Here is a 17480-nt window from a genome sequence, read left to right as displayed (position 1 = left end):
TAAATCTACTTGAGCAGCAGAATAATGTTGAGTAGACTGCCTTCGCTGGACTACACTCCTTGCATAAAAAGAAAAGTGTGTAGGTGTTCGATCCCATGGTGGTGGAACACCACCTACATGTGTATCCAAGCTGTAAATAAGGCTAACCATAGCCTGTATATAACACATTTGGTAACTGGCAAAGTTTTGAAATATTGATACTGACTGGAAGTGGGTAAACACAACACTATAGATATCTGATGTTTTAAAGAAGAAATATGAATCATAGCTGATACAGGAGTTTTAAATAGCCCTGAAGAGGTTCTGTTGCTGGGAAAGAAATGCATTGACTGGATATGTAAAATATGAATAAAAGAAAATGTAACACAAAAGGAAAACTGCAAAGTATTCAATTGTGGAGACAATGAAGATTGGCTCCAAAATTAAATAGTTCATAGTGTTCCTTTTGAAAATTTTAACTGAAGATTTTTTTAATAGGGTACATAATCAATGTATGAGTATTAGGTGCAACCCAAAATGTTTTTTTTAAATAAAAGTTTGTGAGGCGTTATTGCAGGATAACGTCAAAACTGAGCCCTCTTTCAGCTGAATTCTGGGATGTGTGCACTAGAGTTAGGAAGACATTAGAGGAGAACAATCTCATTAGTGCGGTTTTAAAGACCACACCTGCAAGTTCATAAATTAAAAAGCACGTTGGTGGAAAATGAGACTTGCTGGCCTAGGTGCCTTAATTGAACCACACTTTGGTGGTTTGCTTTTTATCGGACATGACTAATAGCTGGACCCACAAGGATGACTTTTACTTACAATGCGTCTCCTAATCCATTCTGCTACAAGTTCAATAAAAGGGTCTCAAAGGCTGAGCATAGCCAACTGAAGCACTAAAATCTGGTCCTGAATTCTTTGATAAGGAGGCTACGATGATTGGAAGACTCTGAAATTAAAACACTTTATATTGCTGCACACATATTCAATCTAAGGGAAGCAAAGCCCTCTTCTCCATCTTGTGTCCAGCAATAAGCAATTGAACTGAACTCTGAATGTTGGATTCAATAATAAAGCCCTTAAGCAAATGTGGGGTGTCCAAGATAATAAACAATCAGAGTTGAATACTACTGCAGTACAACATACACACGTTGCTCTCGTTTCACATTAGATAATGCTGGCATTGTTGTAAAAACAGTTGTTATAAACTATGTCACAATATTGGAACCCAACCATGTTGCAAATCATGTATAAAAATGCTGTAAAGTATCCAGAAAGCTCATGATGATAGCAGGTGGTGTTATACCTACATTACCTTGTTTGAGGAATTCAGTATTATGTCTCTCTGAAGCTTTTCCTTGTCAGCCATGCACATTTGGAGTCTGCCAACCTCCTCTTTGTAGTGAGTTATCATATTTTCTCTATTAGCATCCATAGTCTTTAGTGTCTGAACCTCTGTGATCAACTTTGTATTTTCGATTTCTGTATTTTTCAAATGAACCTGCAACAATAATTCAAATTGTCAGTAGACAATCAGAATAATTAAACAGAAGGACATAATACTGGATAACCAGGTCTCTTCTAGGTTTAGGAGTAAAATGCATGAGAAAAACCAGAATATGCAGGGGAAGGTTAAAAAAAGCATATAGGCCAGATGCAAGCATTACATGCTACATGAAACACACACTCACATAACAAGTGAACCCTGCCACATTACATCAGCCCACACAAAACAATTCACCAACATACACTACCTAACTTAAAGGACTAACACCCATGTGCTATATACAGTTACACAGTCAACACCTGTTCCCACAGACCCAATAAACTGCCATATTACAGCCACCAAACATGCATACTACTTGTCCTGCTCAACCAATTACCAAATCAAATATACCACCTCACATCCACACTACCAGAAAGCACAAGTTCCCACTCCACAAAACCCTGTCACAACCACACTACAAAGTCTGGTTTTCCAAGTTTAGCAGACAATTGAAAAAATATAAATGACTGGCAAATAGGAGTGTAGTAAAGTAGTTTATTTTCTCTCTTCATCATGGGACCTTCATTAAAATTCAAAAAATGCTGAACTGAATAGCAAGTGCATCCTTCAAACTAGGTGGTGCAATAAAAGTCATGTAAGCATGAGGGCAAAGTCAAATAACTTTTCCCAATGAGTGCCTCTAATCTAGAAGTAGGATCCAAAAGGTCAATCATCTTGCAAGCCTTACTTAAACCTTAGAAAAGTTGTCATGTACAGATTCATAGCTGCCAATGTAGACCCATGTAATGAGTAACTCATTCAGACATACCTGGCTTTTCACTCCCTTTTGGAACTTATGCAACATGCAAGATTGGTCGGGGGGCCACACGTGGGCTATGATGTAATTTCCAAATGAAACAGAAACACTGTTTCCCCTCTCAAATACAGAAACTTGGGTTTGCTTACGTGCCTTTGGATGACACACCAAGGCTGGTACAATTAATGATGTATGTTTATACTGTTTGGAAAGTTAGGTTTGCTCCAAAGTTTGTTTGGACTGTTATCTAAACAGACACTTTCAGTCTCTCTTTCCTCCCAAACAGAGGTAAAGGAGCATACTCTAATACAAAGGAAAAGGAAATTTAAGTAAAAGAAAGAAAAACTTCCCAAATATATCAAGTGCATATCAGTCTTTAGTGGACATCAATGGGTGCTCTATTTAACTTAAAATTCTATTTGGGCCTTCTTAGAGAGTGGATTTGAATAAATGTAGTGGTTGACTAAACGGGTAGCAAGAAATGCCACAATCCTTGCTATGAGTTAAGTAAATGTATTGATTCAGGAGGGTGAATGCTCAAATCATAAGTGAGAAATTGCTCTTGGGTAACACAGAGATAAATTAACCTTTAGTTGGCTAAAAACATTTTACAACGGAAAGAAATGATTGAAGAAAATGGATTGGAAAAAACCTTGCATACTGTGAAATCTGAAGATTGTAACAAAGGTAATGAGACTGGGGTATCAGATAAAATAACATAATACAGTTTTGCCTTGAGTTAAAGAAGATAGTTGTAGACCTCTGTTTGGGCTTCTGAAGCTCAGAATAAACACTATACTCTTTAAACAATGCATCTCGAATGGCTGTAGTTTGGGATATCTTTATCTTTATACAATCATGACCAGAGTTAGTCATACTCTATATAATCTAACTTACTAGCACATTGGCGTGAAAATAGCGCACACAAATTCTGCATGGACTATGAGCCACAAAGGGAAATATTTTTCTGCTCCATTAAGGTAACACCTCTACTCGTGCAAAACATGTTTTTGGCATAAAAGGCATGACATTTGTTTTTGTGTTTTTGTTGGGACTCACTGATGGACAAATCATATTGTGTTTTATAGACTTTTCTCTAATATCTTGGTCACTGTTCTCTTTGTGAATCAGCCCTGGTTTACAGAGGAATTTTGTCTGCATCATTATACTTATTGAATTACTTATGGATTTCTATTAAAAATATATTGGTTGTAGTGTACAGCCACTTCAAAGAAAGTTTGATTTCTCACCATCTGATGTCCTACAAAAAGGCAGCCACCCACTGACCAAGAAGTATAGAACGTTTTGCAAATTCTCCCCTTGATGACCAGTCCATTCTCTTCTATCATTACATTTTGTTTTGGTTTATGTTAAGGTTTGGATAATGGTGGATCCTGCTAGAGCAAAGCCTTTCCTGTATTTGGGGTACTCAAAGGTGAGAGATTGATATCGCTGAAGTTCCTTCAGAAGCACACCGGTTGCACACTGTGATACTCCTTGAGGCTTTTTAATTTGCTCTTGCCCGTCCAAACATCCTGAAGTATCAAATGTTTTATTTAAGATCTTCTTAGTTTGAATGAATGAATTACCATTGTTTCATTGTTTGTTTAAATGAACTAATTGATCTGCAGGTTCATGCACATGGCTTCCTCTTTTATATATGCTGTAAAGAAGCTTAACACCTTGGAGGCAACTTGCTCCATTGTACACTTGTCAATTAAAATTTCCACTCTCACAGCAAGTTCTTTTAAAAGCATGTCTTAAGCTAATAGAGTAAAACCAAAGGAAATGATGGACGGAGCATTGACAATACAAGCACTCACCCCCAGTCAACTGATCTGGGTTTAATCCATCACCATTCTTTAGCCCACTCTGCCACCCCAGTTCAGACATGGCCATATGCAAATCAGTCTGACCCTGTTCCTCATGGGAACAGTCCAGTCCGAACTGCCAAGCCATGCCTTCCCTGGACCGGAAACAATCTTCCCAGGACCGGTTTCTGGCATTGCAGCCGTCTTCAGCCGGGCTTGCTTGAATCCAGTGGCAAAGTGAGCAAGGGACTCATGTCTGAGCATACCCTGCCAACTTCTGGCGAACAAAGCAAAACCAAAGGAAATGATGGACGGAGTGTTGACAATACAAGCACTCACCCCCAGTCAACTGATCTGGGTTTAATCCATCACCATTCTTTAGCCCACTCTGCCACCCCAGTTCAGACATGGCCATATGCAAATCAGTCTGACCCTGTTCATGGGAACAGTCCAGCCCGAACTGCCAAGCCATGCCTTCCCTGGACCGGAAACAAGCTAATAGAGTTTCACTGTAGCAGGGTCAGTGTAGGAGTTGACTTGGGGAGATATGCCAGTTTCCTTCACACTGTGCTTCTGGAGAATCAGCATTTTTAGATAGTTTTCAAAAGCCCTCAACTCTGCTTGATAATACAGATTCCACTTTTGCCTTCCTTGTTATTGCCAAATGAGTGAATCTACCTGTACAAAAAGAAAGGGCAAACGTTCAACCAATTCCCTTCATTACAAATCTTAGCCTATTGAAAGTGAACAGGTGCTGGAGGACATAAAGCTAAGCCTGCACATATGTGAAGGAGCTGACTTTGTTCAGTGGTTTGTATTTGAAGTATTTTACTGTTTACTTTTGCAGTTTTGATTAGTATTCCCTATGCTAGTTTCTTAACTTTTTTCTTATTTGAACGTTATATAGTTATTATTACAATTTCTGTTTCTGCGGGAGTCAGAAGGTGCTGCATGGAACTCTATCTATTCGTTATGTCAGGTTAATCTCCGTGTACAAGCATTGCAATTTTCAAGTTTATTTTTGAGAAATCCCAAGGAGCGCTAGTCAGTATTTCTTGCAGGTCACTCAGGTAAATGCTGGGAAGCGCTGAAAGGCATCCTTGTTTCACACCAGTCTTTGTCTTATCTTTCTACATCAACTGTTCATGAGTGCTATATCCTGCTTCAATGGCTGAATTCCTGGATGAACTTTGTAAGATGAAAAGTAATTTTGACTAAGATTTTTCTTGATTTTACTGTATACAGTAGTTTTGTTCTAGATGTTATTGTATACAGTAGTTTTGGTATGAAACATTGCAAAATGGAGGCTCCAATTACTTTTGTGCATCTTTTCAGAAAATCTTTGTAAAAATCTATGTAAATGTCTATGTACATATTTTGCCCTTTGCATCAAACAAACATTTGTTACGTTTTAGCTTTGAACAGGCATGTTTCCATTTTCATAAATGGTAATGGTAATGCTTTTGTGCCCTGAGGTATGGATGGTACTGGATGGTCGATGATTTGGAGCGCTAATAAAGTAAGCAAGAAATTCCAAATTACCCTATCCGAATGGGATTCCTGTTTTATTAATGAAACTAAATCCTATCTTTTGAAGGCAACAGCTTTTGGCGACAAACTTTACAAAAGCCCTTTTATTAGAGCAGGAAGATTTAACTGAAGCAAAAAGGGATTGATTCAAACCAGTTTTCTCAAGGGCATGTCAACCACAGACAGTTTTATTTTCTATGTCAATCTATTTCATGTCTGCCCTTCAGAAGCTGCACTGTTTTGTTGACTACAGAGAGGCTGGCACTTGTGTAGGCACATCTATACTGTGATAGATATTAATAAAACGGGTCCTAGATTTGTTATTCTTAGGATTAATATGCGGTTTCACTCAGAAATCTGGATTTAGATGTATGGATGGAGAGACTCACATTTTAGAATCACACATCTGTATTTTAGCATATGTAGATTACATAAATGTACTACATCAGATACCAATTTGACTGCAGAGATTGCAACACACTTGATGTCAGTATAATGACAAACGACTACTTTTGAAAGTCTTTGAAGCAAAGATCGCTACTATATTGTTCATTTGCCTTTGCACAAAATGTTGCTAAACATTTTATTATGTGTAGTGCAACAGAGTACAGAAATTACTGTTCAGCAATCCTTTTAATCCCTCAATGCTTTATGAGGCTTGAATTGGGATTGGGCATTCACGCATTCTCTAAGCAAAAGGATGGGTCTTCATTATGTCCGAAAATAAATATGGGTCTAGCACTACCAACACTTTAGCTGCTTTAATCTGCAAGGAGTTTCAGGGAATTACAACTCCTACAAGGCTTGATTACAATAGAGGTTTGTCAAACTATAGTTTGCTATCAAACTGGAATACTGATTACAGTGATAAAATTAGTTAAATGATAGTAAAACAAAATTAATATATCAACAAAGCTTTAATTATGATCAAAAAAAATTTTTGAAACTTAAAATCTGCTCACGCCCAAGAGAAGGTTATGGTTCTTTGACTCCTGAAGAGTATTTGTTCTTGAATGTTAGACTGAAGGTTCCGCTTGAACAAATTAATCTATTGTGTTACGCGTATACTTGACAAGGCAAAATACTTATTCAGATTGTCAACTAGACAAAACATTGCTCGAATCAATACCAGCTTTCAAAGCTTTATGTATCTAAAAAAAGGTTTTCTGGGCTTATCTTGAAATGCACCAAGTATCTACTTGTGAAGAGGCCATGAAATTGTGTTTAGGATGGGATACAAGTAAAACAAGTGCACAGACTGGTAAAGTTGTTTTACAATCGATTAGAATGTTAAGTGCAAGAAGGTTGTGTAGAAATACTAATGCTTCCAGACATGTTGGTGACTAATGAAAATGTTTAGCTTTAGCAGCAAGGCCCTTCACAGTAGTGACAATAGGACAATATTTTGTTGTTTTAACCTTTAGACACATTATTATATTTTCAAGAAATTACTTTTAAATTCATAATGAGTGAAGCATGCACATTCTGTATGAAGAACATACATAGCAAAATAAAGTTTGTATTTCCCTGTATGCTAATGAAAAATAATCTAGAACCAGACAGTATAAAAAGTTGTTGTTTGCAAGTTAGGAATGGGCTCTTTTTTATCCTTCACTCTGGCGATCATCTCTACTATATTTCCTATTGAAACTAGTGCTGGATTTCTTCTTCCTTGACTCAATGGGAGCCTCTACCATTTGATAATTTTGTGCTGAGACTGGTGAATTTGTGCCTCATTTCGACCCTGGTAACCAATTTTCAGAAATGTTGGGAGCCAAGTTCCCTCTAATGTGCACGCGCAGGCGCCCGGGCAGACACTGCCTTTGTGCTGCACATAGAAAGTTTGAAAGTGCACATACAGCACTTGTCACTAACCTGGAGGCATTTCCATTCTCTTTCCAGACCTAGTCCCCTCCAGATAGCAGCAATGCTTTCCTGCTGGGCTGTGGTTGCCTCACTACATTCCTCCTAATCCGCCTCACAAAAAATAAAGTTTTGCAAATACCTTTTCTTTTGTCTGACACTTTTCTACTACAGTTCCAACCTCCCAGGTAAACAAACACCAGTATCTGAAACCACTTCCAGGCCTTATTTTTTCCTCTGAATGAGGACCATACAAGGAAGAGCCAGAAATAGGAAGATTTAAGATTTTTAACAGTGCATCTGGATTTAACAAAGTCCGACGTCACCATGACCTATAGCGTAAGTTGATTTAATGGCAGTAAATTGCTTGCCAACTCAGCTGGTTGTATGACAGAAGCATGCATGGCTAAACCACGGGTGCCTCAAAAACAGTCGCAACAATGAATGCTTCTCAGCCATGCATTCCTTTACCAAGAATGCCTTTACCATGCATGCCTTTACAACAAATATTCGGTGTAGGCCTGATTGGTAAAGGTATATGCGTAGTAAAGGTCACATACCAGCCCCCTCCTCCCCGAGGCCTAAAACTCAGCCCCATCACTGCAATCAACCCGCCCCAGCCCTAAAAACTACCCGACCCCTGACCCTGAGCCCTAAAACTGCCCTTAGCCCTGAAGTCTGCCCCTTCCCCCGCTCCGAGTCCTAAAACCCAGCCCTAATAACTACACCAGCACCCAGCTCCAAGAACTGCCCCTTTCCCCCCACCCTGAACCTTAAAATCCAGGCCCTGGCCTAACTACTCCAAACCCAGGTCCCTCGCCAGAGTCTTAAAACCTCCCCAGCCCTAAACATGGCTCCTCTCCCTGCTCTGAAACCTAAATAAAACATAAAAAAGTAGTCACCAAGCCATCCACTGACTGCATGAAGTCTTCCATACCCCCACCCACTCGCAGCAATGCTAGACCGCTAACTGCCTTTATTTACCATGCATTTGCATGGTAAAGGCATATGCATGATAAAGACATATGTGTGGTTGAGGCATATGCGTGGTTGAGGCATATGCGTGGTTGAGGCATATGCGTGGTTGAGGCAAGCGTTGTTCTGCTTGCATGGAAATGGCACATGTGGCTTAGCCCGGTTTGTAAAGACTGTTTCCCAACTCAGCTGAATTTGCTGCAGCACAAATAAATAGGTGTGAAGGCAGACGTCCTTCAGAAGCGAGCTAACTCTTTCACACCTTCTCTGTGCTGTTTCAGCAGGTCCTTTGGAAAAAAACGCAATGTCATCTCAAATCTGACAATCGACCAACCAATTCAGTAGAACTCTTAATATTTAGCGCTATGGATGAGTAAGTAAGTAAGTAAATATAGCTTTATTCGATTTTCACGTAAAATCATAAAAGCACAGCGAATACATCAAATCATAATCACAATTAATACAAGAAATGCTTACTTATGCACATTCAATTAAAAACAAGTGTGAAAGTCGACCAAATTAAAACAATTTCAATTGTTACAATTTTAAGGTGCAATATCTGCAAACTGTAACCATGAGCGTCATGAAACCAAAAAAGGGATATTTTACTTCACTTGGATTTCCTATTCTTTGCTATTGTTGTTCCAAACCGGGAAATATTTGGCATACAGGGATAAAAATCATGTAGGTCCCAAATCTGTATTGGGCCATCCCCTTCTCGGGCTGGACAAGATCTTAAATATGGTGCAATGTTTCGGTTCCAAAATCTGACCAATACCAAGTCCCCTGAGATGTTTTTTGGTAGAGGGCCCAACCAGCCCACCCTTCTCACACTCAGGATTCCGCCGTCTTTGTCCGGTGGTAGGGGTCTATTTCTTCCCATCCAGAATATTACTTTGTTCATTAGGTCCTGCTGTCTTTCAACTTTTCCCAGGGCAAGTGGTGGTACTCCTGAGAGGACGGACACGTATGGCGCGGCTTCTGGCGGGAGGTGTATGTATGGTACATTGTGTCCTGTCTTGACCTCTGTGGGGCTTGATATAGTAGGTTTGAAAGAAGCTTTGGAAGTAGTTAAAAAAGGAATTGTAGGGGATTGTGGGGTACCTTGCTTTCTTTTGAGGATGGCAGTTAGTTTAGCTGTTGGAAGAGTGGTGGTTGGCTGGGATCGGTTCGATGTTACAGAATTATTGATGGGTTTCAGGATAGCCGTGATTTTGTTCTCGAGACCCAAGAGCCTTTCCCCTATAGCGTTTATTTTTTCTGTTAGTGGGGAAATGATGGTTTTAACAAGTTGTTCAATCTGAGTCAAAAGAAAGATCTGGGAATGGGATATTGAATCATCCAGTTTGACATCAGTCTCCATGGTGGTAGGGAGGTTATGAACAGGCAAAGTGGGGCTTATACTTGGTGTATAAGCATTGGATTGAGTCCTTTCGGCATTGACCTCATCGTGCTCTCTATTGGCAGGTAACAACCATGAAAGTACAGAGGCTTGTGTGTTGACTTTATTCATAGGAAAGGGGGTTTCCTGTGTAGAGCCTTTAATATTTGTAGTGCGGGTGCCTTTGGCGACAGGGGGTGGGTCCACACTGACATACTTTGTTTTGCATAGGGTGTTTAGTTCATACAATGGGGACAGGTTATGCATTCTTGGGGAATTTAGTGGGGGAGATAGCGTACTGGATGGGGAGTAGCAAGGACAGATTATATCTGTGACATGCACAGTAGGCCGGGAGCTTGAAGTAAGCGTTTGGTGCATTTGTACCACATGGCACCCCTGCGCAGCTGGGCTTGTTCCCCTCTTAGAGGGCATAATCACCGTGGAAATAGTGATGTTGCAAACAAAGTTATAATAAAGTGTGTGCACTGTACCTCTTTTGACTGAAGTTACAAGGGGGGTGGCCCGTCCCGTCCTCCTCGGGTCCTCTGAGGGCCCGCCCTTTGCCCGGGCTTCGCCCCGGGCGCTCCCGCGCGCGACTCGCGTTGCGAGAGGTGTTCCTTGTTTTTCAGGCGCCTCCAGGCACGAAGGTAGCGTCAGGGACGCGACTCGGCCGCCGGGGCTCCTGGGGGTTGGAGTTCTTTGCCCCGGTGGAGCTGAGCTGCTTTGCGTGGCTGCCGTTCCCCTCACGGCGCTGGACTGTACTGTGATGATGATCGAGCCGTTGCCCTCACGGCAGGTAGGTAGGGCGAAGCAGGGGGACCCTGAGCGCTCGGCGCTCCTTGTTTTTCAGGCGCCTCCAGGCGCGAAGGTAGCGTCAGGGACGCGACTCGGCCGCCGGGGCACCTGGGGGTTGGAGTTCTTTGCCCCGGTGGAGCTGAGCTGCTTTGCGTGGCTGCCGTTCCCCTCACGGCGCTGGACTGTACTGTGATGATGATCGAGCCGTTGCCCTCACGGCAGGTAGGTAGGGCGAAGCAGGGGGACCCTGAACGCTCGGCGCTCCTTGTTTTTCAGGCGCCTCCAGGCGCGAAGGTAGCGTCAGGGACGCGACTCGGCCGCCGGGGCACCTGGGGGTTGGAGTTCTTTGCCCCGGTGGAGCTGAGCTGCTTTGCGTGGCTGGCGTTCCCCTCACGGCGCTGGACTGTACTGTGATGATGATCAAGCCGTTGCCCTCACGGCAGGTAGGTAGGGCGAAGCAGGGGGATGAAATTGTGCACATTTTCTTGCCTGCAGTGTCAATTCTCTGACTTTCCATATAAGAAGCTGCCAATGACTGGGGCATATGTGTAACTTGTTCTTACTGTCAAAAGATCACAGAACCTGGCTTGGAGCTGTGTTTAGAAAGTCGGCATCATGCTGTGCAAGGTAATATTTCTTTGGTGAGCAAAGAGTAACTGCTGTCACCATAGGAGGGATAAGGATTTGTCTTCCACCATTTCTATCAAGCCTGGCACCAAACTGAGAAGAGGACGGGATGAAGCTCTGGTTTTCCAAGTTCTCCATTTTAACAGTGACTGATGCCTATGGAGTTTCCATAGGATGGTCAGCTTCAGAACACCTCTTGAGAAAGCATCATGGAAAATTATGTCGTCCACCGGGGAGAACCCTGAAGGAGATCCCATCAAAGAAATAGGTGTGTAGGAAGACAATGAATCTCTTATTTGTAAAAGAGGTAGGTGGATAATGAGAGGGAGAGCTAGTATGTGGTAGATCAACATACCACAATGGAGGAGGAGGTGCTTGAGGAGGCTGAAATCTCCTAGGAGTTTAAGGGTGCCTGCCTAGAATTCATTCTAGAGAGTGCTGGCAGATTTATAGGCTGTACCGGTAGCTGAACAAGATCCTCCAATGGGGTGAGGAAATGTGGAGGTCACAGTGGCTGAGGAGATTGATCAGGGGAAGAATGCCTCAACCAGGTCTTGGGAGTAAAAGCTGTCTCAGGTGGTTAGCTCAATGTCTATTTGTGTTGCGCGATTCATGGATCAACAGCGTTATAGCCACATCAAATGATGAGGTGATGCTGAGTGGATCCACGGTGACATCATACAGTAGTGCTTCATGTTGATATTGATCCTTCAAGGTAGAAAGAAAGCCTGTTCTTGACATAAAGCAAGTTGAAACTGAAGCTTTCATAGACGCTGAAGTCATAAACAGCCCCTGTGGTTGACATCAACATCAATAGCAGTGGTGATGTTTTTGCTTTTCTTCCCTTCAAAGCCCTCTCTTCCGGGTTCTCCCTCTGTGGGAGATCTTCGTAGATGCAAGCACTGTGCCCGTGGCAACAGGATGTTCCCTGGAAGCCTCATTGCAACTTTTCTTCTTCAAAATTCACATTCCTTTATGGAGTGGATCAGTAGCAACCTTCTTGTTTCCACAGGATGTGAACAGCAGGAATAGTGAAGGCACGATGACAAGAAGAATCCCAGGAAATGGATGGAAAAACAACACACACTTTCAAGGCATCAAAGGCATTTAGTGGCATTAAAAAGATATGCAGTCTGAGAGACAATTTCTAGAAAATGAGTGTTAAAAACACACAATGCATTCCAGGATTCCATTCACATAAGAACAAAAAAGAACTGACTGTGAGGTAAATGCCAGTACAAGGGGATCATAGGATATGGAGATCTATTGACTCGAATGATTAGGGTGCCAGATTGCCCCCTCCTATTTATTTAGACATATTAGATGTGAGGCTATGCTTTAGGTGTCACGAGACACTTTTTGAGAAGAGGTTTATTTATTTACCTACTAAACAGACAAAAAATGAGGAAAATATTGATTGATTGAAGTGGCTCTTTGAGAGTGATGCTCTGAAGTTGGCCACAATGGACTCTTCACCCTCTCAGTCATATATTGCACAAAAAGTGTTTGGGGGGGGCCTGCACACACTGGGGGAACTATTGTAATGTCTATGACTAGCAATAAAGATTCTACGATGCAACAATCATGGTCTGGGGACTCCATTAGGGAGGCATTGCTAAGGTAGTATGGTGGACATACCAGGGGGTGTAACCTAGAACCAAATATAGAGTGAAAGGGTGGTGGGACATATGCCTAATAGAGGAGAATGCCCAACCTGATCTATTTGGAGTGTACGGGTTTATATACATTCTTAATAGAGTGGAAAAGACATACAACGTCCCAAATCGACCCAAATTTAAAATCAGGCCCTTCTGCAGGGTGGAGAGGCTTACTTGGTCTTTTACCAGGGAGGATATATTCTGTGCTTCCGTGAAGTCCCTGGCCTGCGCTGTCTTGGATCCAACAAGTGCTCAGCGAGGTTGGGTTGCAAATTGAGTTTGCATTTTTATTCCTATGTATGCTTCCTTAATTCAATTTTCCCTCATGCTTGTCTTGTACTTGTGCTGGGTTTACAAATACAGAATATATTTTTCCAGAAACTCATTCCCTCTGTTTACTTTGGTTCATTTAAGCTTTCAGACCTAGCTGAAGCAAAATTATCTTGGAGGTTTAACATCCGGTCACATTAAGAGATTGCTGTACACTGCAGCCATTATTTGTGTGAGTTTTTGCTACACTGGCGGACAATATATTTGCTACAAAAGAGGGCAGTCCATGTGGACTAGTTTAAATCAATTACAGTGCAACTGCAGGCATTACAATGGGAGATTAAAAAAATAGTACCATCTAAAACCAATAGATATGAGAGCAAGACACAGAGTGATCATCCACATCACTGGACTGCCACAAATTAAACAAGAGTCAAAATACACAAAGCAGAAGCAAATTCTGCACAAGTCTTACAATGTTGTATTAAAAAGACTAATCTCCCCTGATAAATAATGCTTACCAGAACTATCCTAGTTCAAGGTGTGACCAAGATATCCAGGCAGAGTATACACCCTCATTCAAATGCTTGGGGGAGTTTACAGATTATTGGCCTGGGGACTGAAAATGCTATATTCTTTTACTAAATATAAAGTCAAACTGTTTCCATCGCTAATATTCCTTTAGCTTCTATTATCTCTTCCTTTTAAATTATTTCACACCTGATGATTCTCAGAGCCATTTCCCATTGTGTGCCTCTTCTGATTCTATTAGTAATTAAATCAACGTCTGTCTGCTGTTGAAAACTGAATGCCACTGCATTTCCTAATATGTAACCTTAAGGAAACTGAGATTCTTTTTTTACTTGCTGCCGAAACTGCTTAGCTACCTACTATCTTCTATTCACTTTTCCTTGATTCCTATCCTGTGTCCTCCCTCAGCAAGAAATCTTGAAATCATCTTCGACTCCACTGAATTTTCCAAAACTCTTCTTAATCCTGGTTAAGAATGGTCACAATCATTCATCTAATATGCACGAAATAAAATATTTTCTTTATATATCTTCTCTTAAACTGCACCTTCAATACCAGGTTTTTTCTCGCATCAACTACTCATCTTCACTTCACAACAGTCTTCCTAAATATCCTCTTACTCTGTTTCAGTTTATTAAAGATTTTTGTATCAGCCTTCTCATTTGTCTTGACTATCATACTAATGAAAGTTCTACACTCAACTTGCCACAACATAATCTTGTTATATTAATTTTCTTGCTTTCTTAACTGGCATATAATTCGGTCTTTATGTACATTTCCCTCTTTGTGCCTCTTTATGCCTATATTTTTTCACACTCCTTGCACCACATCTCTGTAACAATCCTACTATTGATAGTAACTCAGCTCCAACACTATATGCTTTTGGAAAACTTTTAACTGAACACTTGCTCACTGTAGCAGAGTGAGGGTACTCCGGTTTATCTTTTGAGATTATTCTTCATTACTACGCATTATATCGTTTTGGTTACTGTATTTCAAAAGCATTGGGTAAAAGCACTATAATACATCAATAAGTAAATAAACACGTCGATGTGCCCTATAGAGGTACATGAGGCAAAATGTAAACACCAGAGGTGCTCAGTCAAGTTGGTTTTTTTATTGTCTAATGGCAAACAACTATATTATGGTTGAGACCAAAAGGTCTACCTTTACAGAAATAATAATCTAAAGTCATAAATGCATTTTCCAGCCAAAACTGTCAACAATGCCTTCTTCAAAAGAAGAGAAACAACCATACTCCCAAATATTAGCTTGTTCACCAAAAGATAAAAAAAGTTTTAAATATAACTACTTTGCCAAACTTTATATAAAGTTATGTTGGGCTCTGGTCTTTTTTTTAATTATTTTTATTTTATTTAGTTTCAGAATAGTACAATTACAGTACATATAAAGGAGAAAAATTAAAAACAATCATAAAATTAGAAAAACAAGAAAACAGTGCATTTGCCAAATAAGCCGAATCATCCAAAGTAAAGAAAATTACAGAAGACAGTGAAATTTTTCCAGATCTCATAAGAAAACAACAAACAGAAAAACCATGGTCATTTACAAGTAGTTGTACCTCCCGCAGCACGAATGCCACGACAATAGTCACGCCCCCCCCCCCACAATGGATACCAAATACCAGAATATATCACAGTAATTGTTGTATGTGCCCTTGTAATCATAATACCTTTAATTTAAGCCAACTCCATTGTCAGAGTTGTCTACCGCATCTGTGTTGCTCGTCTGACCTCGGACCAAGTCTTTAAATGGCCCCCAGAGGTCTTTAGGCCTAGAGGCTGGCGGCATCAATTCCCAAAATGTAGCTAGCTGTGTTTGCCCATATGTAACCTCCCTGATCCAATTCTTAATAGTCTATTTCCTCTTGCTACCCCATAGCAGAGCTATTTGCCGTTAAGCAAAAAGAAGCAGCAGTGCGTGTAGTTTACGTTTTTTATCATGCGTGTCTTTAACATATCCCAACAATCCTAATAGAGGGGTAGGGATCAGTGCAGCCTCCAAGATCTGATTTATAGCCTCGAATATCCCAGCCCAATAGTCAGAGATGACCGGACAGTCCCATGCCATGTGCAAAAAGGAGGCTGCAACCGCCCCGCATCGCTAGCAACAGTCCTCCTCCCTTAGCCCCATCTTATGTAAACCAACAGGTGTTCTATAATAGCGATGTAAGAACTTGAAATGAATAAGTCTGAGCTTATATTTCGGCGATAACTCGGTCATCTGAGCACAACAATACGCCAATTGGTCATTTGAAAGGGGTGCGCTATATCGGCTACCCATTTCTGACGAGCATGAGAGGTAGCCACTGGGGTGTCATGTTGCATGGTCGTGTACAGTCTGGTGATGAGCTTGCGTGAGGATGTAGAACGCAGAAGGCTTTCCAGAGCGTTTAATGGAGTAGGCTGAGAGGGGAATTCACTCTGCAATGTCTTACAAGCAGACTTAAGTTTATGATACAAGAAAGTCTCACTAAATGGCACTGTTTGACCTTCTGCTGCAACTGGAGGGCCTCTAAACGACCCCTCTGGGTCAAGTCTGCAAATGTGTACAGAGACAACCGTTTTGCTACCTTGCCACCCAACGCTCCTTAAATATTGGGCTGCATGGGATTTTGTGCAAGGGGAATAGAGGGGGCATACAGAACCTCTCCACCCGCTCTTCTTCGCAATCCGTCCCAGGCCCACCTCAAGGTCTCCGTTGTGTCAATGTCCTCCTTAGGACTCCTAGAGGGCTGATAAATGGCCACATTGAGAGGAACAGGCGCCACTGCATCCGCCTCCACAGCCACGTGAGGTTGGAAAGGCGTCGGATGCACCCAGTAATGCAGGAATTGTGCCTGCGCACCTAATGCATACAATCTCATATCTGGTGCGCCCAGCCCGCCCTGAGCATATTGGGCTGCATGGGATTTTGTGCAAGGGGAATAGAGGGGGCATACAGAACCTCTCCACCCGCTCTTCTTCGCAATCCGTCCCAGGCCCACCTCAAGGTCTCCGTTGTGTCAATGTCCTCCTTAGGACTCCTAGAGGGCTGATAAATGGCCACATTGAGAGGAACAGGCGCCACTGCATCCGCCTCCACTGCCACGTGAGGTTGGAAAGGCGTCAGATGCACCCAGTAATGCAGGAATTGTGCCTGCGCACCTAACGCATACAATCTCATATCTGGTGCGCCCCGCCCGCCCTGAGCAGTTGGAAGCGATAAAATGTCCCACGACACCCTCGCTTGACCATTCGCCCAAACCAAAGCTATCAATAAAGATTGTAGTGTTTTGAAGAACTGACCAGTGAGTATAAGCGGTAAGTTTACAAAAAGATATAAAAATTTTGGCAAAACGATAATTTTTACCAATGCAATTTTACTGGCAAGTGATAAATAGAGTTTGGTCCATAAGGCAACTTTACCCTCCAGTCAGTCTATGGTTCTGCCATAGTTCAAATTCCACATATCTTGAGTGTTCCTGCTAATCCAGACTCCCAAGTATTTCACCTGTTCCTGTTCCCATTTTAATGGAAAGTCCGAGTCCACTACCTTGGTGTTATCGGTCAAGGGAAAAATCACAGACTTTGCCCAATTTATGGACACTCCGGAGAGCCCGCCAAACCTAATAACTCTCGCAACACTATATCAAGGTTCCGTTCAGGGTTGATAATATACAATGTGACGTTGTCCGCATATAGTGAAATCAGCAGGCTGCGCGCGCTAAAGCCTATACCCTTATCTGTGT

At 41.7% G+C, this 17480-nt stretch overlaps 1 protein-coding gene across 10 annotated transcripts in view; it reads right to left on the bottom strand.

Annotated features, from left to right (window-relative positions):
- TAX1BP1 (Tax1 binding protein 1) overlaps positions 1-17480 on the bottom strand; it is a 702037-nt gene that overhangs the window by 353199 nt on the left and 331358 nt on the right. For all 10 annotated transcript variants that reach the window (XM_078663492.1, XM_078663483.1, XM_078663485.1 and 7 more), the window contains exon 8: positions 1301-1486. In XM_078663492.1, the coding sequence (XP_078519618.1) occupies positions 1301-1486 (186 nt within the window). The remainder of the gene's footprint in view (positions 1-1300; positions 1487-17480) is intronic.

This window comes from Lissotriton helveticus, chromosome 10 (assembly GCF_964261635.1).
Source record: "Lissotriton helveticus chromosome 10, aLisHel1.1, whole genome shotgun sequence".
NCBI classification, from domain to species: domain Eukaryota; kingdom Metazoa; phylum Chordata; class Amphibia; order Caudata; family Salamandridae; genus Lissotriton; species Lissotriton helveticus.
Note: the sequence above shows the minus strand (reverse complement) of the source record. Positions and strands in the feature narration are given on the sequence as shown.